The 23,221-nt window shown below is 46.3% G+C and overlaps 2 protein-coding genes and 1 long non-coding RNA gene across 6 annotated transcripts in view; 1 reads left to right on the top strand and 2 right to left on the bottom strand.

The window, feature by feature from the left end:
* The window catches only part of PCBP4 (poly(rC) binding protein 4), a 40,932-nt gene extending 33,521 nt beyond the window's left edge, over positions 1 to 7,411 (bottom strand). The window contains exon 1 of one of the 2 annotated variants that reach the window (XM_083603503.1): positions 6,791 to 7,411. The gene's annotated coding sequence lies outside the window, so the exon portion shown is untranslated. Of the gene's footprint in view, positions 1 to 6,454; positions 6,763 to 6,790 lie in introns of those variants that run through there. The other variant, XM_083603502.1, reaches the window with a different exon arrangement.
* On the top strand, positions 6,652 to 7,956 carry LOC310757898. 2 transcript variants are annotated; one of them, XR_014545552.1, is made up of 2 exons: positions 6,652 to 6,723; positions 7,414 to 7,956. It is a non-coding gene; the product is annotated as an uncharacterized lncRNA (long non-coding RNA). The 2 variants fall into 2 exon arrangements; XR_014545553.1 differs by having other exon boundaries at positions 6,656 to 6,723; positions 7,411 to 7,956.
* Positions 7,957 to 12,436: 4,480 nt separating this feature from the next.
* Positions 12,437 to 21,249, bottom strand: LOC310757825 (putative protein-lysine deacylase ABHD14B). Of its 2 annotated transcripts, none has more exons than XM_083603560.1 (5): positions 21,033 to 21,249; positions 20,206 to 20,363; positions 17,542 to 17,782; positions 16,197 to 16,438; positions 12,437 to 14,159 (listed from the first exon to the last, which is right to left on the bottom strand). In XM_083603560.1, exons 1-5 carry the CDS (start codon positions 21,109 to 21,111, stop codon positions 13,977 to 13,979), a joined length of 903 nt encoding a protein of 300 aa, XP_083459686.1. In that variant the 5' UTR covers positions 21,112 to 21,249; the 3' UTR covers positions 12,437 to 13,976. The 2 variants fall into 2 exon arrangements, with proteins under 2 accessions (XP_083459686.1, XP_083459687.1); XM_083603561.1 differs by lacking the exon at positions 21,033 to 21,249 and adding an exon at positions 19,260 to 19,348 and having other exon boundaries at positions 20,206 to 20,275.
* Positions 21,250 to 23,221: the final 1,972 nt, after the last annotated feature.

Below are 23,221 nucleotides of genomic sequence, written 5' to 3'. Positions count from 1 at the left end.
AAACACTGCAGGACTAGACATATTGAGGCCTACAGGAGATGGATGCACACATGCCACATTAATCCTAGCCCCAAAATCGAATATATCTAGCCCTCCTCCTTCATGGAGCTATACAGAAACCATACAAGACTCTACCCAATACTTGCTAGATAGGGCTGGGAGACAACTCAGTCTAAAAGCCTGCCAGTCTGTGTGGACAATACTGAGCTAAATGGAGCAATGGCCGGGCTTGGTACAAGGCAGCTTCCACTCCAAAGTCCTGCCCTGAATGTACCTCTGCCCTGTGAGAGAAAAGTGAGTGAGGTTCAAGGAGGGGAGAGGCAGAGGCTGTATCCCTTTTATTTATCAACCTCAAGTTGCTTTCAGATTGGGGTGCTGCTCATGCAGATGTTTTTCACAGCATCCGCACAACTCAATCATCATCATCAAAACGCCACCCTGTAGTTTTTAAACATTTGGTGTGTATTTTCAGTAAGTAAAAAGAGCCTATTCTATACCCATTGCCACGGCTGATGCAGAAACTTAATAGCGCATTTCGGGGGTGGGTAGTTTTTGTCACTCATGTGCATTGATATTTGCATCTCCATCTCACACCTCTACTCTGCTTCATCCTCATCTAGGGCACAAGCTGAGCATTTTGTTTCCAGCATCCCAAACAATACAGGCATGCCTATTTCCATCGCTTGCTTCATGCTGAAGGCATCTACAAATTTTACAACTGGTCCAGAGGGACTCTTCTTTCAAGATCTCCACACTGTACATGCAGGGGTTTGCCTTGGAGAATGTAGTTGCAGGATATACCAATCAGGCTTTTAAAAAGACCTCTTTGTCACTCTTCTACAAGACAGGCAAATTTACGAAATTAAATTTACACTCCACTCTTTCTCAGGGAGGCTTAAAGCATAAAAGTAAAACAAAGAGGGGTGAAACTTAAAATATTTAAAAACTGCAACTTTCACAGCCAGGTTTAAAATAGGAGCCGTTAAATTCCGCGGTGCAACAAAGGTCTGACCAAATAAATGTTTTGGTCTTCTATCTAAAAATGGCCAAAGCTGGGGCAGGGGCCTAATTCTGCCTGGGAGTTTCATACATGGGGTTCTGCCACAGAAACGCCTTGTCCAGTGTCACTGCTCTTTGCCCCCTTAGCCAATGGGACCTGCTGATCATAGCATGTAGCCGGCAGGCGTTGAAAAAGGTGTTTCGTAAAGAACTTAGTTCCCAGACCACTTAGAACTTTGCACACATGTTCTGACCACTTGAGTTGAGACAGGTAGCTCATAGACAACAAGCGCAGTGCTTTGAGGATCAGCGTGATATGAACCTCTCTCACTGCTCCAAACAACTATCAGGAAGCAGCATTCTGGGCTGGGTGCAGCTTCTGGGTCATCTTCAATGTGGCCCCATGTAATGCACATTACAGTGATCTATACAGGGTTACTCTACCATGTCTCACTCTAGAGCAAGACCCCCAGCGTATTAACCTATAAAATTATCAACTTCAAGTTTGGGGGGGGTTGCCCTTCCTGAAACATAATAAGGCAGCAAAAGATCATTTAAAAATACAGCTTCTGAGCCAATTCTACCTCTAAGCCCTATTAAGGCCTTGGGCTGAAAATGCTGAGCCCAACACTTTCTATCCATAATCCTTCAAGTAAGAGAAACCTCTGAATAAAACAGCTGTCTTCTCAAAAGCTCACACTGAGCGTTTTGTAAGAGTTATAAATGTTGGCTTTTGTAACTAATGCTGAAAGTCGAAAGGATACCAGCTCTGTCTTGTCCTGGTGCTCCCTTCTAAATGGATTCTGGAGGAAGAAAACGAAGCCCCCTTTGTAATCTGATATCTGAAGCAAGTGGTTCATTCATGTGGTTTTGTGGTAAAGAGGAGTCTGCAGCACGGCTAGACCTGATCTTGGTATACTGCAACTTCATTTGTTATTTCATTCTGCAATCCTGAGAAAACAACTCCCAGTTTCACTACATCATCCACCTTTGACTAGGGGTGCATGGGGTGTTAGGGAAGGGGTATTATGGTGGGGGACACGTTGTGCTCCTTCTGGGGTAGTTTGTCCACCTTTGGTCCCCAAACCCTGCACTCAGCTCTCACCTGTGACTCCTGGAAGCTGTCAGCTTGCGACAGCGGCCACACCCTGGGAATGGCTCCGACTGACTGGCTAAACCACGTGAGGGTATCTGACAGGTCTCAAACCCTCAGTGAGTTAGGGGCTTTCTCTGAATGTGAAGACAGGCTCCAGAAGATGAAGTGGACAAGACTAATAGTGGGTCCAACCGTCAAGAAGGTGGTATCTGCATATGCGGAAGAGGGAAGTGAGGGGCAGGTGGGGCTTGTCCACCTGGGTAGGTGGCCCATCTAGGAGAAGGAAAACTCTGGTCCTAAACCACTGCTGCCTTGAGGGATATCTTCAGGAGAAGTAAAGGCTAAGGAGTAAACTGTACACATATCCCTAAGACAGTTGGATGGCACCTTGTACGCCTCCTTCCGGCAACTCCTGCAGCCAAGCTGGTGCCAAACGTATTGCTTTCCTTTCCTTTCGACCACATCAGTGAGGTTGAGTGGGTGGTGGTGTGGCCTTGTTGACTGGACAGCCCAGGACCTCCACACATACTTCCCAGGCTGTGCCATGGGTAGGTCACTTTGGTGCTGCTAACGCAGTGGTTTGTCTCTTGAGACAGACGGATGCCAGTAACAACCACTAATGCGTATATCTATCTTCAAAGTGCCACCACACATTCAGCTAACTGTAAGGACCTTCTTTTCCATTGTACAGAAGGAGAAGCTGAAACACAGAGGTGAAACCATTGGGTGGTCTATTATCATGGCGGCAGAACCATGATTAACATTTAGCAGCATGTTACTCCCAGCCAATCCTTTGCTATTTTAAAAGACATTTTGCAGCAAAATCCTGTGCATGTGCACTCAGAAAGAAGTCCCTCTGCTTTCAGTGAGTGAGGTTATAGGATTGCAGTCTTACAAAAGCTTTCAGCCCTAAAGGGGGACTCAAACATGAATCCAGTCACCCATTGGAAGGAATTAAAAATAGAACTCTTTAGGGCTGCAGTAGCTTACCACTCTGAAAATAGATATCAGCAGCTCGACTTTTTAATTTTTCTTTTATCACATGGGAATGGCGGCTATAGATCTTTGGATTTAGTTTTATTCCCACCATGGGATAAAAAGACAATAAATCTCAAAGCACTTGGTGCCTTATGTCATCTCCTCAATAATGCATGTATGGTTCCCCCCGCCCCCCCTTGAGGTGTCTATGTTACGGATTGTATCTTAGCTTTGTACAAAGCCACTCTAAGATCTCTCCTTCCATCTCTTACAATTACATCCAGAGTGCACAAAGAATAACATAGTTTTAATAAGCCTCCAGTGGAAGCTTGCTTGCGTGGGTAGCTTTCTCATTAATCCTCCCTCAACTCACCCCCGGCTTTCGCATGAGAGGGATCTCTTACTGGAGCATAAGAACAATTCCTGGTGTGTTCCCTGAATGGTGAAGAGGAGGAGAGTGGAAGCCCTTAGAAAGATGACCTCATAGCTGCTCTGAATATTGATGCGTAGCTCCCAAACTGAATGAGCAGGGCAGAGTTGGAGGATGTGTGGACTTAAAAGGACAAAGGGGCAAATGTTTGAGGACAAACGGGGAATTTGGATAATTCAGATGGAGCTGTAAAAGCACCAGAGCAGGAGGATGATTTCCTTGGAACAGGGCTGTTACTGTAGAGAATGCCCTGCGGCCTTCCCTAAGAGAAGCCCATATGGAAGAGGCTGTTGGTCACGTGACAAAGAGGGCTGCCTGGAAAGTTTTCTCCTGAATTAGGAGGCAGAATGAAGGAAGCTGCTCTATTCCCAAAAGGCAGGGATCCTAATTAAAAATAACATTTCAGCAGTTCATCAACTGCTGTAGAAGATCTGCTGGGCAATTCTGCTTTTAAATTAAGGATACGCCTTTGGCGGAAATCATTCCTGTTAGGAAGAAGGTTTCGCTTTGCAACATGGTGGTGGAGATGATGGAGGCATCATTATATGCTTTCTCTGATGCCTGGAGAAGGCCCATTCCAGCATAAAGTGACAGGGTTATGATAAATCTATTCCTTCTGAACAGCCAGGAATAGTATTTTACCTCCATCACCTCCTTCTGGCCTTGCTTTTTATGGTCCTTCAGCTGGACAAAGGCAAAAACAACAGGCCATTTTGGCCCCACAGCTCTATTAGCTTCTCTTGCACCTTAAAACGTATCTAGGTTAGGATGACTTACACAATGATTCTTAACATGTTTACTTGGAAGTAAGCCCTGTACGCAGACTGAATATCCTTAGGACCTTAAAATTATTCTGTGGCAGAATGGCAGATGAAGGTTATAGACTATATGGGACTGGCAGAAATGACCGGCAGAATCCGAGATCAGGGAAAAGAGACGGCGGAAGAAGATTGGAAGAAATTTAAGGACTATCTTAGGAAACATTGTAAAATTATTGAAGGTTAGAACGATGTTGATTCAGAAATTAAGTGGTTATAAGCTGTAATGATTATGTGATTAAGAAAAGAAAGGTCAAAAATTATACAGAAATTAGGGGAAGGATTTGCTGAATTGAATTAATTAGAGATTGGAATACAGAAAGGGGAGGTATGAGGAGGTCGGGAAAGTAAGTTTTATGAATATAAGGGATTGAAATTATACTTGTTGTTGTATGTGTTTTGTATGGTTTGTATGTATTTTTACTGTTTTTGTTTTTTGGTTTGTTTTTTCTATTTTATATAAATTCTTAAAACCTTAATAAATATTTTATTAAAAAATATATATATTCTTCTGTGGCAGCCACATACATTCCCCCACATACAGATGGAGCAATTACAGTATTGCACCGCGAAACTTGCCCCAATAGAGCTCAGTACTGCCGCAGCAGTCATGTGCAGACCATTCCACCAAGTAAGAAAAAGCGTTCTGCATAGCCAGAGATGGAATGAGTAATTTTTGGCCGGCTGAGACAACATCCCTCGCCCTTGACTTCCCCAGGGCCTTCTTTTGTCATTATTTTTGAATATTGTACCTACGTGAGGTTCTGGTCTGTAATAAAATGCCCAGAAATGACTGGGAGGGGACTGGCATTCGGTAGAGGTTGGGAACAAAAGGATGTGCATTGTAAAGAATGAATGCAATCTGCTGCCAAACTCAGGGGCGGTCTGGGGGGCGGGCAGGTGCTGGAAATGGAGGCTGTGTCACAAATGGAATGAGCTGGGCAGAGATTCATCACCCAACACGTCCCCAGGGATCTTACCACAATAGTAAGCTGAGCTCAGAAGTAGGCCATGCCAGTTTGGAGATGCAAGGGGGTGGGGGGATGAATGGGGTACAATAGGAACAGAGGGTGGCGGGCCAGCAGGGAGAGAGAGAGAGACGCAGAAGTGTGGAGAGCCGGAACTGGGGAAAGGCGCGTTAAGTTGGCTTGAGGGCGCGCTTAGCTTCACTACTAGAAGGGTGCGGGGGGGTGCAGGGGAGGCGCATAAGATCAGGTTTGGAACGAACAAACACCTGAATTTTTAAAGGAATGCATACAGGAGAAACAAACGGCACGAGGCAGGTGCTGAAGGTCAGAAGAGAGCTGAGAAGAAGCGGCATGAGGAGGATCGCGGGGGGCAGGGGTGCCCAGTAAGTGCTTGAGGACGTTCGTAGGGTCTGGAGCTGGGAACGAAGTTTAGGGGGAGGGGGGACAAGCGTGCCCGATCTCCTCTTTGTCGTCAGCAAGGACACGCCGCTTCTTCTATCCTCGGGAGTTGCAATATATTCCCCCTTCCTCCGCTGTCCCCTCAATAACTTGTCTTCAACCGCGAGAGGCTACCGCAGGATCGCTCTCAGCCGCAGAAAACGAGCGCCAAAGTTCAGGAGAGGCCTCGGGTGTCAGATCATGCCCGCCGGGTGGGTTTACAAATTTTCGAGGTTCCGGGAAGAAATGAACTCTTCCCGGCCCAGAGGAGGCTTTGGCCACGCGGGGCTGGCGAGGCATCCCGAGGCGGCGCGCAATCTCCGAAGAGGCATCGCCAGCGCTTTCTCCTCGGCGCGCCTGCTCGGCGCTCCGCAGCAGCATCCCGTGCTCGTCGCTCCTTCGGCAAGTCGCTTTCGCGGAGGCGCACGGTCCAAATAGACAGCGGGCAAAACTTCGCCCCGCTCCCTTGCCCGGGATTCCCGCCGCTGACGGAGCGGCGCGCTCCCCCCCCCCCCATTTGCCAGCCTCGCGGCGCATCTTGCTGCAAAGTTGCTCTCGGCTTGTAGGGAATTTGGGGCGGGTGGGAAGGTGCTCTATGGAGTCCCTGACCCCCCTCCCCGTGGCGGAGAGTCCTTCAGCGACCGTCCCCGCGCAACTCCCCCAAAGTTGGGTACTGGGCCAGACCCGCGCGCGCGCTCACACGCCTCGATTTCCCCTTTTTACTTACCTTCGGGGTCTGTCCAGGGGGGTCCTTGCCGTGCCTCCTCCTAGTCCCACATTGTCACCCGGAGAAGCGTCTGTGACAACTGGGAGTGACATCAGCCCGGAACAATGAAATCAAAGGCTTGACAGGCGAGGGAGGCCGAAGCCTCGGGACTCTTTTGCCTCCCCCTGCAATCCCGCCCAGCCTCCCTCGGCCCCTCCTTTGCTCGCCGGCTCCCTCCAGGATCCAATTACAGCGGATAAAGGAGACACTAAAGGAACAATGCACACTGGGTAAGACCATCTGCCAAGGACAGGGACATTCCACGCCCCCCCCCTCCCGGCAACGCGGATCGCTCACCCTCTTTTGTATTTGGCATTCATTTCCCGGAAAGCGACCCGCCGCGGGCCCGGGCCGCCTGGGGTCCCGCCATCGAGGGCAGGGTGGAGCTGGAAGGCTGGCCTCCTCCGTTCGGTTGCACTGCCTCGTTTCACGCTGCTTAGCGCTCGCCCTCCCTTGATTTGTTTACTCGAAATCCAGGTGGCCGCCTTTGCCTGCTTGTTGTCTGCCCAGAAGCCTGCCTGATTTCTTTTGATCGTGCACTTTGGGTGGTTCAAAGATCTTGCCCCTGCTGCCCCACTCTGTGGGCTCTCTCTCAGGTCACTGGGCGCTTGCTGCGAATTAATTGTGGGCGCCGCGCAATTCTTTTAACTCAAGAGGAGGCCAATTGTTGGAAAGTGAAAGAGCCCCTGATTATCCACGGGTCACTCTCAGTGCTTTTAAACTTACGTAGTTCATTCATTGGATTTCCTCACTGATTGAGTGCACAGTTCTGAGGCTGGCGGAGACTGAAATAATTTGCAAAGAAAACCCTATGTTTCCCCCAGGGATTCGGGTTATTGCAATGAGCCTCTCCTTTCCCCAGTTCCGTTGCATCAACTTCATTAAAGCTGAGCACAATAACTTGTCATTAATGTCAGCAGAGAGGAGAAACGCCCTGGTGCATCTGCAGCAGCACAACTGGACACCTTGATTTGCCCCAACTGCAACAAGACACATCTCCCACATTGGTCTCTACAGCCACAGCAGACGCTGCAACCTTCCAACAGCTTGACCTCACCCCCAAAGGCACATTCCTTCATCTACTCCTGAGACAGACAGGTGCCAACAACATTATTATTTGGGTACTCTTGATATCTGTGTTCTATGCACACAGTATCTTCCCCCATCATGGTTCAGGAGGATTTGAGGTACTTGATTATTACGGTAACAGGGACCCTTTCTTAGCTAAATTTGTCATTGTCCAGCCAGCAGAGTGAGCCTTGTAATTCAACTACCTGTTTGCAACAGAGAATAGGAGAGGACTGAGAATTTACAATGGAAATAATGAAGTGAACTCCTTAGCATCCCATAACAGCATCCTGCTTGCCATCCTGTAGTCATGCAACTACTGTTTAAGTGTATGTGTCTAGTTTAGCTTAATATAGAGTTGTTGGTGTCAGAAAAATAAAGGCACATAGAGCTGATTCGCATGTGCAGGTTAATCACCTAGTGGCTGCAGTGTCATCATGATGACATCCATGTGTGAATGATCCATCATGGTCTTCCAAGCATCACAAGCATGTCACTCATCAGTCCCAAGCCCTATACAAGGCAAGTTGTTGGTGTTAATGTGTGTGGCTCCCATTTACTCATGCAAATAAATCTATGAGTGTGTGCGTGCATGCGCGCGCGCACACACACACACACACAGGCACTAAGGTAAAAGATAAAGGACCCCTGGATGGTTAAGTCCAGCCAAAGGTGACTATGGGATGCTGCGTTCATCTCGCTTCAGGCTGAGGGAGCCACTGTTTGTCCACAGAGAGCTTTCCGGGTCATGTGGCCATCATGACTAAACCACTACTGGTGCAACAGGACACTGTGATGGAAGCCCGAGTGCACGGAAACACCATTTACCTTCCCGCCACAGTGGTACCTATTTATCTACTTGCACTGGTACGGTTTTGGACTGCTAGGTTAGCAGAAGATGGGACAGAACAACGGGAGCTTACCCTGCTGTGCAGATTCAAACCACCGACCTTATGACCGGCAAGCCCAAGAGGCTCAGTGGTTTAGAACACAGTGCCACCCATACTGAACCTTTGCAATCTATACTACATTGTCTTATAAGAAAAGAGAAGGTACGTTGCAGAAAGGAACATTCAGAGCACCTAGGTTTACTCACTGAAGCACATCTTTCAGGGGGCAAAAGACAATACCCAAGAGGGTCAGATGCCAGTCTGACTTGGACAAAAATTATTTCTCACCCCATATACTGGAGCCAGAAAGAGGGAGTGTAAGTGCGGAAAGGAAGCTATATCTCTATGATGCCACCCAACGCACTTGAATTCTCATCTTATGGAAATACTTGATAACTGAAGTACTGTAGTTGGGTGGAAGAGAACTGCTACAAATGCAAAAGGGGAGGAAAAAAACCCCTCCCTGGCCCTATTTGTTCACAACAGAATAGAAACTGAAGCATGGGATGAAGAATGCTGTTTCTATCATCTAACAATTGCCAGCATAGCCTTGGCAGAGGAATGTGACACTCGTGTGGGATGAGAGAGAAAAGCTGCACAGTAATGTGATCTGCTGCTGCTGGCTACTCAAAGAGAGGAGTTGGGTGCAACTAACCACACAACAGGTTGTGTGTGCACTTCACCACAACTGCTTCAGAGATGGTGGGGTGGGGAGAATGAGCCTGCCATTGTACACCCCATGACTACATTTAAGGCTTAGTGCCAAGCATCTATCTGTCAGGAGCAGAAATGTGCCAGCCCCGAACCTACTGCAAGGTAGGACTGTGGATTGCGGAAGCATTGCCTTGTGTTGATGATGGAGCCAAGTCAGCGTTACACAGAAACACCCCGTGCTTGTGGACAGGGCATAGATGGATGGGTAAGTAACAGGAGCTTCTTGGAAGCTGAGAAGGAAAGGGAGAAAGTGTGGGCCTAGGGCCATGGCTAGGAGAGGCAGATTTATTAACATTCTCTCTAGCAGTCCGCTAATGGCGAGGTCAATGTGACTACTTCTGGGGCAACTCTATGGCTGTGAAGTGTGGGGAGATGGTTTGCCAGTCCCTTGATTGGCACCTAGATGGTTGTCATTCACGGGACTTCAAAATTCCTGAGCATAGGTCTGTTCCTAAAGAAAGGAAGTGTTAGCTGCTATGAGAAAATGAAAGGGAATGGCGCTCTTTTTTTGCACAATAGATACTTGTTGGGTGGCTTTTATTTCTAGTTCTATTGATTTTACGATCATGTGTGGACATCCTGATGTTTCTCACCTCAGCTTCAAAGCAATGCAGCTACCAGTGTCAGTGAAAAACAGTAAGAGGCTACTCAGCCACAGAGCTTTCCCCTTTCTAAAACTACTGCAAAGTTGACTTTTCCCTTCTCAATTTCTAGCCGCCTTGAAAATCAGGTCTACCAAAGGTATGTAACTGCCTCTCCAAACTTATTTCTTTACTTATGCATACTCCATGTTTCCTTATGAAATAAGCTCAAAAGCAGCTTACCTGCCCCCAAAAGCTACTAAAATACATAAAGCCCTGAGGAAAAAATCCACATGACTAAATACATTTTGTATAATAAAACAGATTCAGCATAAAAACGAGACGGGATTTTAACCCATGCTAAAAGCTCAGCAAAATTAAAGGGTCTTAACAGCTCACCTGAAGCTTAAACAGAGAGGCTGTGCAGTACTGGGCTCTTGTGCTGCAACAGTGATCTCAAATGGAAAGTGGGGGGAGCAAAAGCTACATTGGGGGGGGGGGCAGATGAGTAAGAGGACAGGGCTCCGGCTCCTTTAATAGTGGAGTAGAAGAGGGCATTTCAGTTGTAGTTTGTTGGAAAGGGGTGCCACCAGGAAGGTGGGAGGGGAGCCTTTCCCCAGAGGGATCTTTGCCCACAGCCCACTCAAACTGACACTAGGCTTGCCTGCTCCTCCTTTACTCTGATATTTGGCCTTCAGCCAGTCAATACTTCTGCAGCCTCAGCACAGGAAGCTGCCTTAGAATGAATCAGCCCATTTTGTCCATTTAGCTCAGTACCATCCATACTGCCTGGTAGTGGCTATCCAGGGTCTTAGATTGGGACATTCCCAACCCTATCTGAAGATGCCATGGATTGAGCCTAGGGCCTTCCCCATACACAGATGCTCTGCGTTATGGACTCAGGCCCCTTTGTTCAAACTGGATTGCAGTTGTAGCTAGCTAGGCTCCAGGCCTGACACTAAGGTGGTCACACCTAGATGAATGGCTACCAAGGCTGTGTGAACTGTGATTTGCAGGAAGGCCTCGTGTTTTGAAGTAGAATAGCAAGAATTAATTGAGCTTCTGTTCTGCTCATATTCATTTTAAAAGTTCTGTGGACAATCCAGACTGGACAAGATTTTCTTCAGACATTTTAGTCTTATTGAATGCCAGCATGAATAGTTAGAGAAAATGGATTTTTTTCTAGAAATAAGACACCCAGCTAGTATCTCTTGGCCTGAAAATGCATTGAAGGTCACGTCACCTTGGCAGATTATATTCTTGGCCAATATAGCTGTTGCTGATCCTTGAGATTTGGATATCGCCCCATAAGAGATACTTATTTCACACCAATGGTATTCCACATATGGCTCCACTCCACATTCCATTTACTTTGATGTGTTTTCGTGCCACAAAATTTCAGTAGCGAGCAACCCAACTTCACTGACATGCCAGAGCAGAGCACTCTCCCTTCCTTTGAGGTGCAGTCAATCCCAGTGCTTTAGATCCTAGCTATAGATGGAAGTTGCTGACTGTGTGGGAATCAGACTCCCGGACTTGCCAGCCCCCTGCCAGCAAATCCTCTGCCTAATAGGATAAAGTTTGGTTTTTGACAGCCATCACAGCCTTCAGCCAGTCAGGGTGCCATGTGACGATTAGAGTCCACCTCCCTACTTCTTACTGCTGGCTCCATCTGTCTGGTCTCCATCTGTGGAAAATGAGCACAAGGGAACAAGGCCAGGTGGCTCTGGAATAGCCGTGCGGCTGACTTTAACCTGTCTCCCATCTGTTCACCTTGGTCATTAATTTGGTAATCCCCTGGGCATTTAAAGAAATCCATTTGTGCTGTTACTCCAGGGGCTGGCAAGCATTTTCTCTTAAGCTGTAGAAAGCTAGAGCATCTAATTCCATCTCATGTGGATAATGGGAAGAGGCAGTGCACTGATGATACAGGAAAGGTGGCAATCAAAGGGACCATATCTCAGTGGTAGAGCACATGTTGTGCGTTGGCCAGCCAGAACGGACCATGTGAATCTAGATTGATAATGGCTTCCTCTGTGTTCTGCACCAGTTCTGCTAGGAAGACATTCCAGCACCTCCCATGATTTGCCTGATTATATTTCCTATGAATCTCTCCTTCCCTTACATTGTTAATTATGCCTGTGCATGAGCATGCCTTAGCTAGGCCGATTAGTATGTCTATCATTTCAAATCCCTATTACCCAAGGCTACACCTAATTTTGAAGACTGCTAAGGTTGGAGGACCCAAGACCAATATTGTTTATGCTATAGCCACACATTATGAAATCTGAGTAAGTGCACATTTACTAAAACTAGAAATCTTTCAATAGCCCTAAAGGAAATTAAAAAACAACAACATTATTAGTTCAGATTTTGTCTTTTCCTTACAACTAGATTCATCATAACAACTCCCAAGACAGTGCTATTTTCCAGTGTTAGGTTCAAAACCCAGCTTTTGTGTTCTAAATGGCAGACTGAGCTTTCTGGATTATAATCACAATGTGCTCCCCATGTCTATAAGCCAACCTGGAAGACTAGTTCAACTAATAGCAAACATTCTCCCCAACATTCCCACATTCTCCAAAAACCTACTCCGAACTACAGTGTCAAATGTAATTGTGGAGATAGGATGATTCACAAATGTGTGGTTGAGCTACATTAGAAAAGAATACATCAACAAAATAAGCAGATGTATAAATCAATGTTTTAATTGATTAAAAAAGGTGGTTTTTTTTACAAAATGTATCATTTGCACAGCTGATTTAATTAATTTTCTTTATCCAACTTTTATTATTGGAAGTCTGCACTCTTTGCTAACTTGACAGTCCGTTTGATTCCAAGCAAGATAAAATTGTTCAGGTATAGAGTAGCAGTGGTGAGTGATGCTTCCTCCCTCAGAGCACCCCAACTCTTCCAAGGTGCATAGCAGAGATAAGGAACATGTGGCTCTTCAGAGGTAGTTGGACTCCAACTTCCATCACCCCCTGCAAGCATGGCAAGTAGAGAAGGATGGTGGGAGTTGTAGTCCCAACATAAGGAAAGCCACAAGTTCCCCAATAATAGTGTTCAGTGCCATTGCATTTCTTCCTTCTACTATTGCAACCTTAGACAAACAATACTCTGACATATCCCATTATGTTAAACTTCTAAGAAGACTCCCAGAACCATCTAGTAATTTAATCACCAATGAGAGTGATAACCGTAGAGCACAAGGATGTTTCAAAATAGGTAGCCACATGTTCTTGCTGGGCTCAGGCAGAAGAGGTGATAGTATTTAACATATGCACATTGTTGATGAGCTGCAGTCCTATGCAGATTTCCCTGGGGGTAACTTAATGGGACTTCTGAGCAGACATGGGTACCAGATTGCACTGTTAGAAAGGGGAAGCCCTGGAGATGCTAAAGGTTTTGTCATACAAAATCATCCTCCCTAAAATCACTGAGTCAGCCTTAGCCCTGCCCTCTAATAATTGCTCACCACAAAGCAGCTGGCTGCCACTATGCACGTCAAGAATACATACTCTTGCCAACCCAAAGCAGGAAGAAACAGATTCTGACAAAGAGACGGTGTGTACACCACAGCAGTGACATAGCTAAAGGTTCTGAAATAAAGACAGATGTCCCCTGGCAAAGATATCAAGGGCAAAGATAGCTAAAAGTTCCACAGAGCAAGGCGGGCAGTCTCTAAAAAGACTGTTTGGTTGGGAAAACGTACATTGCCCCACCTTCATGACATCTGTTTCAGCTAACTCAGCATGCTGGCTTGTTGCCTTTTGTGTTCATTTAACTAAAAAGAGGGGGAAATTTCACAATCATGGGTGAGTGATGAGGAAGAGGTGGATTTCACGCCAGATCGTGAAATGGCAAATTTGCACTGAGGTGCCAACGTGCCTGTGTAACAGATCCATATTTATATATTAGGGTGACCCAATGAATCCCATGGCCAAGGGAGGGGAAATGGGTAGGTGGGTGTCATTCTGAATATGCAATTCATGGAACACGATTCTATGATTCTATTAAGCAATGAGCATGTTTTGGATGCAGCATGATCCATCTGCTAAGTATTTTAGTTCTATAATTATTGGGTAGTCCCCAAAGGACTTGGCTCCTGTTCGATTGCCGACTGAATTGCAGAAAGAGAACCCAGTACCCAGGAAGCAAACACCAGACATTTGTGGAAGCCACTGATCATTGCGGGTGGGTTGGGAGCAGGCCGGGCCAGTTTGCTCTTCACTCTATGCTCTTCAGGAAGTCTAGGAGCCCATGGTGCCACTCATCTGGCTTGTCAAGGTAACAGGCATGGCCTGCCCCTTTCATCAGCATCACCTTGTGATTAGGTAAGTTCTTCAGGTTGTTCAGGCTCACTTCCCCCAGCTGGGCGTCCTGGTCCCCATATACGATGAGTGCTGGTGTCTAAGTGTGGGAGAAGAGAAGTCAAGTGTGGTCAAGTCAACAAACAAGGAACTCCCCCTTCTTGGGTGCTTTCAACAAATATCTCAAGTGAAACACAGGTTCAAGGTTGGAAACAACTCTATGCACATATAAACTGTATTGTGCACAAGCTCAGGAACTCTGCAAAAAGCACAGTCCTCAATCGTACCCATGTAGGGTCACTTTTGTGCATGTGTTGGTGGCAGAGCTCACCACCCCAATCCTCTCCCCCACCCCGCTCCACTTAGATGTCCAATTTACCTATACTAAATGTGCAAATGTGCACATTGTGTCTGCGTGCTTCACAGTAATTGGCTTGATCTGTGCCAAACAAAAAGTTCAGGAAGGTAATATGTGCTTGCTGTCTCTTTGATCTCTGTGTTATTCAGTGTTTAAACCTTTATTAATGGTATTACTGCCAGTAGAATTATCCTTTCCTGGTTGCAGTATCTTCTCCTAGCAAGGAAAACAAACCTCTCCCACATTTTAAATAGCTCAGAATCTCTGGGGCAGAGATGTTCAGGATTCACAGAAGTACAGAGAATTCCCACTGCTGTCAAAGCTATTGTCTTACAGGGTTACCAGGGCTAAAAAAAGGTCACATTTGCAAGGGGAGATTTTTGCATTTACCAGCCACATTTGCCTGGGCAAAGGCACACCCCAGAGATTAATAGGAGGAGGAGCTTAAAATATTAAAAAGTGAGGTATTTGGATAACAGTCAGATTAAGTGCTCTGTGTTTGCAAGAGACATTACAAAGCTACACTTAGAGGTTAAGGAACGCTCAGAGATTTGCAGCAGTTACAATCTAATCCCTCTTGCTTCTAATGATGCATTTTCTCTTCTGAGTGTAGAAGCAGACTTACTTTCCTTGCTAAAAGATCACACTTACTCCATCAACCCACTAATGGGGAGAAGGCTATCACAGCAGTTCTTTTTCTCATAATGGTGAAATGATCCCTGCATCACACTATCCTTGGAGCAGTTCTTATGAGATGATAGGCAGTCATTGCAGATAGAAAAAATGAACAAGCTTCCCTGTTTGTGTTTGTAGGCCTGATTATAGGCCTGCTTTGAATCTCTGAAAGCGGTTTTGTGCCTGAGAACGAAGCAGTAGGCACTGCCCTCTAGTGATTAGCTCAGGAACCCTTTCCCTGTTGTATGCAATCGCTGATACAGACGTACCTTGGAAGTCAAACGGAATCCGCTCCGGAAGTCCATTCGACTTTCAAAATGTTCGACTTCCAAGGCGCAGCTTCTGATTGGCTGCAGGAAGCTCCTGCAGCCAATCAGAAGCCACGGAAGCTGCATCGGACGTTCTGCTTCCATAAGAACGTTCGAAAACCGGAACAATCACTTCCGGTTTTCAATCGTTCGGGAGCCAAAACATTCAGCAACTAAGCTGTTTGAATTCCAAGGTACGACTGTACTGCTGTTCTCTGTATTCCCCTCAATTATTCTTCAATGCCTTTTAATTTCCAGGTGTCAAGTCTGCACTGCAAGGCACTGGCTGAGGCCCATACCGCTGCATAGTCATTTGCCCTCTCCAGGACTATCAGCAGTGGCAAGACTAAGAAAGACGAGCTGCAGTGTGGTGTAGTGGTTAAGAGCGGTGGACTTGTAATCTGGTGAACCGGGTTCGCGTCTCCGCTCCTCCACATGCAGCTGCTGGGTGACCTTGGGCTAGACACACTTCTCTGAAGTCTCTCAGCCTCACCTCAGAGTGTTTGTTGTGGGGGAGGAAGGGAAAGGAGAATGTTAGCCGCTTTGAGACTCCTTCGGGTAGTGATAAAGCGGGATATCAAATCCAAACTCCTCCTCTTCTTCTTCTGGTCAGCAGTGCCAATTGGGCATGGACAGAGAGGGCTCTGAATAAGCAGTAGTGACAGTAGCCAGGAGATGGGCCCACCCAGTTAATTTTGGTGCCCCCCCCCCACATCTGCAGCTGAAACAAGACCTGCCCCAGTTTTAACCTCAGAATCCCCTCCCCTCTGCATGCCTAGCCGCCAGGTGGACGTACTTTGACACCGGCATATTGTGTGGCTGAGAACTTCTCTGTGCAGATGGGTGCCACTGGGATATAGGCTTTAAGCATCTCACTGTGCTGGAAGAGGAACGGAAGCGAATACATCCCGCTGAGAGACGGGCTGATCACCACTGCCTGGTCTAGCTTCAGGGCCTCGAAGACGGACTTCAAGAAATTGGCTGGTGCTGGCTCTCCGACAGGAGCTGGGGCAGTAGCCTCTTTGGAACGACCTAATCCTGGACCGCAAGAAACAAGACACTGCACGTCACACATGTTCTGTGGGAAGGATGAATCCTGATTAAATTGGGTGGAGGAACGAGTACAGGGTGGCATTTCAGTGCTAACAAAGCAATGTGGATGTTGCGGGGGGGGGGGGGAACATACCCTTGCATGCACAAGCAGCACCAATCCAGCAATGAACATTTAACTGGAAACTCCCATTATGCTCTGTTTCACATTAGGCTTGGAATTACACCAGCTTACAAACTGTGATTTGAGGGGGACTGCCAAACCAGGGTCTCAAAGAACACTTTGAGGCTGGTTTTGAAACCACAATTGTAACTAACTGTGATGTGCTACTGCTGCCATTTATTTATTTATCATCACTAGTAGTGTGCATGGTGCTTTATAGAGTCCAAGAGGTCAGGAGTCTGACCCAAAGAGCTTCCAATTTAAAATCTGAAATTGGGGAAACAGAGAGAGAGAAAGCAGGGGGTGAACAAGGAAGCCAATAGCTGGTTGTTTCAGTTATACGTGTTTAGGCTTAGCCACAGGCTCAGTTATAGTGGGAATTAGGACAGGGATGGGGTTGCTGGACTTTGGAGGTAAATACATGCTCATCCTGGATCCAGCTGCTATGTCTGAGTTCAGGTAACGCTGATAAATCACAGTTATGGCCATTGCTGAGACTTCAGAGGACTGAAGAGGATGCTGCTGCAGTATGGAGATGAAGCTCACCATTGAAAAACAAAAGCAGGTGAGCAGCCCTAAACCTTGGTTTGCCTGTTATATCCAACTAAGCCCAGGCATAGTTTAGGATATTTATCTTTGGTTATGACATCCATGGCTTGGCAAGATATCTGAACTGAGCCAAATGTGTATGATCAGAACCCAAAGGCACAAACACCTGCATGACAATTTTCACACATGTTCTTCCATATACGAGTGAGACTTAACACATTGTTAAAAAGCAAAACAAGAATGAGGGCCTGGATGTCAGCATCCAAGGTTTTTTGACCTCGAGGAAGGGCCAGGTTCTTACATTTCAAATTATAACTGCACTGGAGTCGCCCAGTACAGTGTGGAAGTGATCCCTTCACCTGTCAAGATCCAGACATACCTGGCAGGTCAACAGCCACAGCGCGGTATCCGGCTTCTCCCAACTTAGACAGAGTCTGCAGGTTTAGCCACGTCTCTGATGAGAAACGGATGCCATGAAGCAGCAAGACAGAGAACCGGGGGCTCTGCTGAGCAGGCTGGACCTGCCGGTAGAACAGCGTTTGCCCGCCCACCGTGATGGTGCTCTCGGTCAGTTGTGTGGTGGTAGCAGCCATAACTGCCAATGAGGTATTCTGGGAAGCCTGAAAATGAAAGCACCAAACAAAAAGAAGAAAATGGACAAATAAATCATGGGGTTTTTTTAAGAGGGAGGAGATGACACTACTTTATTTTCTGACCGACAAAGCTGGCACAAAATGGTGTGTGCAGAAGTGCTTACATTTAAAGTGTTTAAAGCCCTAAATGACTCAGGCCACAAATATTTGAAAGGCTGCCTCCTTCTTTGCAAGTCCCTTGGGTGCTAAAATCGGTGGAGGGAGCCCTCTTGGTTGTTCCACTGCCCTTAAAAGCTCAGGGTGCGGCAGCCAAGGAGAGGGCATTCTTTGTGGCGGCCCCTAAGTCGTGGAACCAGTGGCGTAGCGTGGGTTGTCAGCACCCGGGGCAGGGCAAGTAATTTGCCCTAACCCGTGGATTTGCGCCCCCTAACCCTAACCCCCAGATGTTGCGCCCGGTGCGACCGGCCCCCCCTGCACCCCCCACACTACGCCACTGCGTGGAACTCCCTCTCACAGAGGTGAATCTTGCATCTTCATTATACAGCTTTAGGTGAAAGCTTATCTTGGCTTTCGACACCTGAGGCAAGGGATCATTCATTAGTATTGTAAGAACTGCAGGAGGAAATGCTGGCTTTGCATCCTCTCACTGCTAAGCCTTTTCTGGTTAAAAACCACCTTCTTAATGCTTCTTTCCTCAAACTGGCCACATGTTTGCAAATGGGGGGCAATAAAATGTTGAGCCACATGTGCAGATAGGTGACAGCTGTATGTGTACTGTGACACCATTGAAAAGCATTGTGTGTAGATGGAGTGGCAGAACTTTCAGATCTGTGTTGGCCCAATTCACACATACAAATCGTCGTCTGAGTTTGCATTCACCTGAGCAAGGTTTGCAGAAGCCTGCTCACAAGACCTCATTTGTACAGTTCTTCTCCCTTCAAATCTGGGCCTATTCTAGTGTGCTCTGCAATCCAGTTAACAATCTCCTAGCTCAAGATCTGACAGTTGTGTGAATTCAGAGGAATGCCAATAGCACCCTTTTATGAGCCAATGCTGCCATTTCATCTCCTTACAAACTCAGAAAGCAAACAATGCTTTCACCATCTCACCTAGTCCAGCCCACTTCCTCTGGGGGTTCAAAGTATCCTGAGCTTGTGTGTGGAGCCAAGGGGGTAGAAAGGTGGTGTGTGTGTTTGTGTGTATGGATATAATCAAGCACACAGGAATAATGTGTAGGGAAATCAAGTGATGTGAATCGTGCTATCCTGTTTGACCCACCAGCACTTATCTTACTGCAGTGCAAATACTGTGAGAACTGGGATGTAATCTGCAGTCATATATAACTGTAAAATAATGCAAGAAGTCGGGACACCAAAGTGATTTGAGGCACTGGCAGGACTAAACTATGCAGCCCATTTTCACCATCAGTATTTATCCAGGGGACATTTTAAATAGTGATAAAGAGCACAAACACCTATGAGTATCTGTAGATCATGTTCCTCACCTGGGATTAGGGAAGTGGGCGTAGCTGCCAAGCAGCCTTAGCTTCACACACTGATTTAGTGTTTCGTCCAGATGTTATTTCCTGCCAACCTAGCAGTTCAAAAGCACATCAAAGTGCAAGTAGATAAATAGGTACCGCTCTGGCGGGAAGGTAAACGGCGTTTCCGTGCGCTACTCTGGTTCGCCAGAAGTGGCTTAGTCATGCTGGCCACATGACCCAAAAGCTGTACGCCGGCTCCCTCGGCCAGTAAAACGAGATGAGTGCCGCAACCCCAGAGTCACCTCATAATCTGGTGAACCAGGTTCGCGTCTCCGCTCCTCCACATGCAGCTGCTGGGTGACCTTGGGCCAGTCACACTTCTCTGAAGTCTCTCAGCCCCGCTCACCTCACAGAGTGTTTGTTGTGGGGGAGGAAGGGAAAGGAGAATGTTAGCTGCTTTGAGACTCCTTCGGGTAGTGATAAAGCGGGATATCAAATCCAAACTCCTCCTCCTTATTAACTCGTGTGATTATTTACACAAAGGGCATTCACATGGTACATTCAAAGAGTGTACACTCTCATCGCCCACATAGACAGATGGTTGAACTGTATAACTCAAGAAGCGCACACTTGGTTCCACAGAGACGTAACTTTTGAACAAGCCTATAGGGTGGGGGAGAATTTAAGCGGCCAGGATTTATTTTATGCAATCAAATTGTATATGACTTGCAAGCCGCTTGGGAACCCAGCAAGAAGCAAGGTGCTCTGCTCCTCAAACTCGCCCTGCCTGGGTCTTTCCTGCACTTTCTTATGAGTGCATGGCGGGGCGGGGAGAAACAACTTCTGAACTTTGCCCCGTTTCCTGGCAGCTGCAATGGAATGGCCAAGTTACCAGCTCAGAACGGAGGAAGAGCTCTTTGAGACGGCGAGGGGACAGGCAGGCAGAAAAGCGAACCCACCACCTTACCCTCAAGTTGCTCCCTTTCCGAAACAAAGACACTGGAAGCTTCAGGAATGCGCCACTGTCCGTCGTGTCCGATCGCCGAAAGAGTTGATGCTCCCCTCGACTTCCGGACCCAAAGGTACCGTCGGAAACCCGACGAAAGAGAGCAACGGGGGCGGAGACTGGAGGGGAGGGACAAAATGTGGAAATATACAGCATTTCTAAGCAAAGGTTCGCGCGAACACTAGCGACACCTAATGGACATCAGCAAACTCATATTGACAAGTAATGGCACAACAAGTGCCATCTTAGACAAGCAGCCTAAACACCGGGAGGTACGCAACACCTGGGCGTCCATGCGCCCGCGGCTGCACTGCACAGATCCAATGTTGTCCCCCTGCGTGCGCTCTCGCGCACTTTCGTCCACATATGCGCGCTTTCCGTTTAAATTTGTCTCTGTGTTTCCCACCCACTTTTGTGAGCCGTGCGTGATGGGCTATACTGGCCTTGTGTGATGTCCCCTTCTCTCAGTTAGTACAGTACTGGATACCTGAGGGCCATTAAGGGCATGCATGCAGGTGTTTTTGCACGGGGACACTTCTTCTTCCTTATAATTTATCTGGAACAGTGCAACAACAAACTCCCACCAAAGCCAGCATTTCAAGCATGCTCCAAGTAGGCAAAACGGCCAATTTAAAAAAAAAGAAATAAATAAAAGTGCAAGAGTAGTATCAAAATTTAAAACAAATGCATGTGTATGTCATGCACGGCCACTACATAGAGAGTGAGTGACCCATTGCTAGTGCAAGGAGCAGCCAAGCAGGTGCAGACACAGGCAGCTCAGATCTTACCTTTTTCTTCCTTTCTCCTTTTACCTGTAAGGGCTTTGTTTTTGCTTGCAATGCAGCTGTTTTGAATAAATGCTGTCATACATGAGACAGTTGTTGCTGGTGTTTTTAAAATACTGGGAGTGTGCCTTTGGCAGCAGCCTGTAGAAGTAGGTGCACTGCATCTTTTCCCTTAGGCTGGTGGAAACAAGATGGCTAGGCTGCGTTCAGGACTGAGGAGACAAGAAGATAATGTGAAGTACTTTGGGATTTGTTTTAAAAAGCACAAGCCCAGACAAACTTATTGGTTTAAAACATGACAGGGAGTATATGCCAGTGGTGGGAAAAGCTGACACTGAGTGGTGCCAGAGACAAATGCTCTGGATTACCTAACCCATAATAAAGACATCCATTCATTTTTACAGCCCTTTTCGGTTGTTCTGTAACTACCTAAGGGAGGGGGAACACTCTAATTAAAAAGCCAGGTACAATAAAAGGGAAATTAACAGGGAGGAAGAAACTCTCATGGGAAGTGTAAGTTCGGGAAGTGTAAATTGCCACATAAAATGAAGTCGCCCACCTGTGGTTTGAAACAATTAAAGATTTGAAGTGCTAAACTGAAATCAATTCCCCCCCTCCTTTTTTTTTAAAAAAAACCAATCAACAAGTACAATATGTTGTGGAGGTGGGGGGGGGGCGATTAACAAAATCAGCCCTCCTGGCAAACTGGGAATATCCCCTCATTCACCCAAGTTTAGGATATTCCACCATTCTTCAGCAGAGTTTCTTTTTCTATGATAAAAATGAGCTGCTCACATAAATGTGAACTAAGTTTTAATAATAAAGAAAACTAACAAAATAACACGATGAGAGAAGCTTAAGTGCTTAAGGAATGAAAGTAGGTAAGATAGGGGGAATTGGAAATGCGAGGAAATTATGTAAGGAAGATGGAAAGTCGGTTTGGGGGGGATGAAGGGGAGTTGGAGACTCAAAAGAGTTGAATTATAGGTGATGAAAAGATATGTTATAAATGTTTGGTTGAAAAATGAAAACTTAATAAATATTATCATAAAAAAGAGAGAAACTTAAATGCAACATGAGGCAAGTCTGAGGCAAGAAACAAGAAGACGCGGTTGGTCCCTCTTAACTGAACAGAACAGAGCTCACACTGCAAGAAGAGGCTGATTTGGAGCATAACACACAAGCCCCGCCCACCAGATACCAAACATTCTACCATTCAAATTAGGCCCCCGTGTTTTTCTTACACAATATGCTTCAGCATCATTTCCAAGCTTTTCTCTGAAACCAGAGAGACTAGGAACTTGGTTGTTCTCACATGGGTTTTCAATACAAACCAGTTAAAGTATAATAATATCACACCGTGCATGTGATTTGCTGCAAAAGGGTTGAAATGTGAGAAATACAATACTGTGAGAAAACAATACACTTTTTCATGCGAGTGTAATTTGTCACTGGATCCATGGAAAGCTTGGCAGATTTCAGAACACACATCAGAATGTTTGAAAGGGAAGGCAGAAATGGTGGCTCTGCAATATTTAAGTTGAAATACGGGAACAGCATGGGCAGAGGGAGGACTGAGAAGGTTGGTGGCTTGTCTAGTATCTTCTGCTTGTAAATTAGAAGGCTATTGTATCATACGTATGAGTGAATTCATGAAAAATTACCATACACATCATACATCACTGTTGGTGAATGTTTACATAATTATAGAGTTCTGTAAAACTGCATTCAACATGTTACATGAACTTTAAATGCTAAAGGTTTTCTCATTATGCTTCTATCTCCTCAAAGTGATGGAAGTATTATATAATTGAGATTTTTCTCCCTTACTAGTTTGTTTTTCCCCCTGGCAAGTTTTTTTTGTACCTTTCACAGCTAAACTACAGGTGGAAATTCAACAAATGCAAACCTGCACTGCTTCCGTTGTCAATGAACCTGGCATTCCAATCACAAATTGGAGTCTGATAGTCAATGCAAAGGAAGAGAATCATTTCAGCGACGGGGAAATGTATTTTTGTGCTTTGACTGAATGAGTCGTGTACACTTTTAATGCCTATTAATGTGTTCATTCTTGTGTTGCATAAGAAAAGCTGGTTTGTTTGTTTGTTTTTGATAACCAGGCCAAGGGATCAGACTTCAGAGATAGCATTGTAAGTTTGGGAGGGGTTAGAAAGGAGAGAGCCTGAATGAAT

Source organism: Podarcis filfolensis (genome assembly GCF_964270895.1).
Source record: "Podarcis filfolensis genome assembly, chromosome: 2".
NCBI classification, from domain to species: Eukaryota; Metazoa; Chordata; class Lepidosauria; order Squamata; family Lacertidae; genus Podarcis; species Podarcis filfolensis.
Note: the sequence above shows the minus strand (reverse complement) of the source record. Positions and strands in the feature narration are given on the sequence as shown.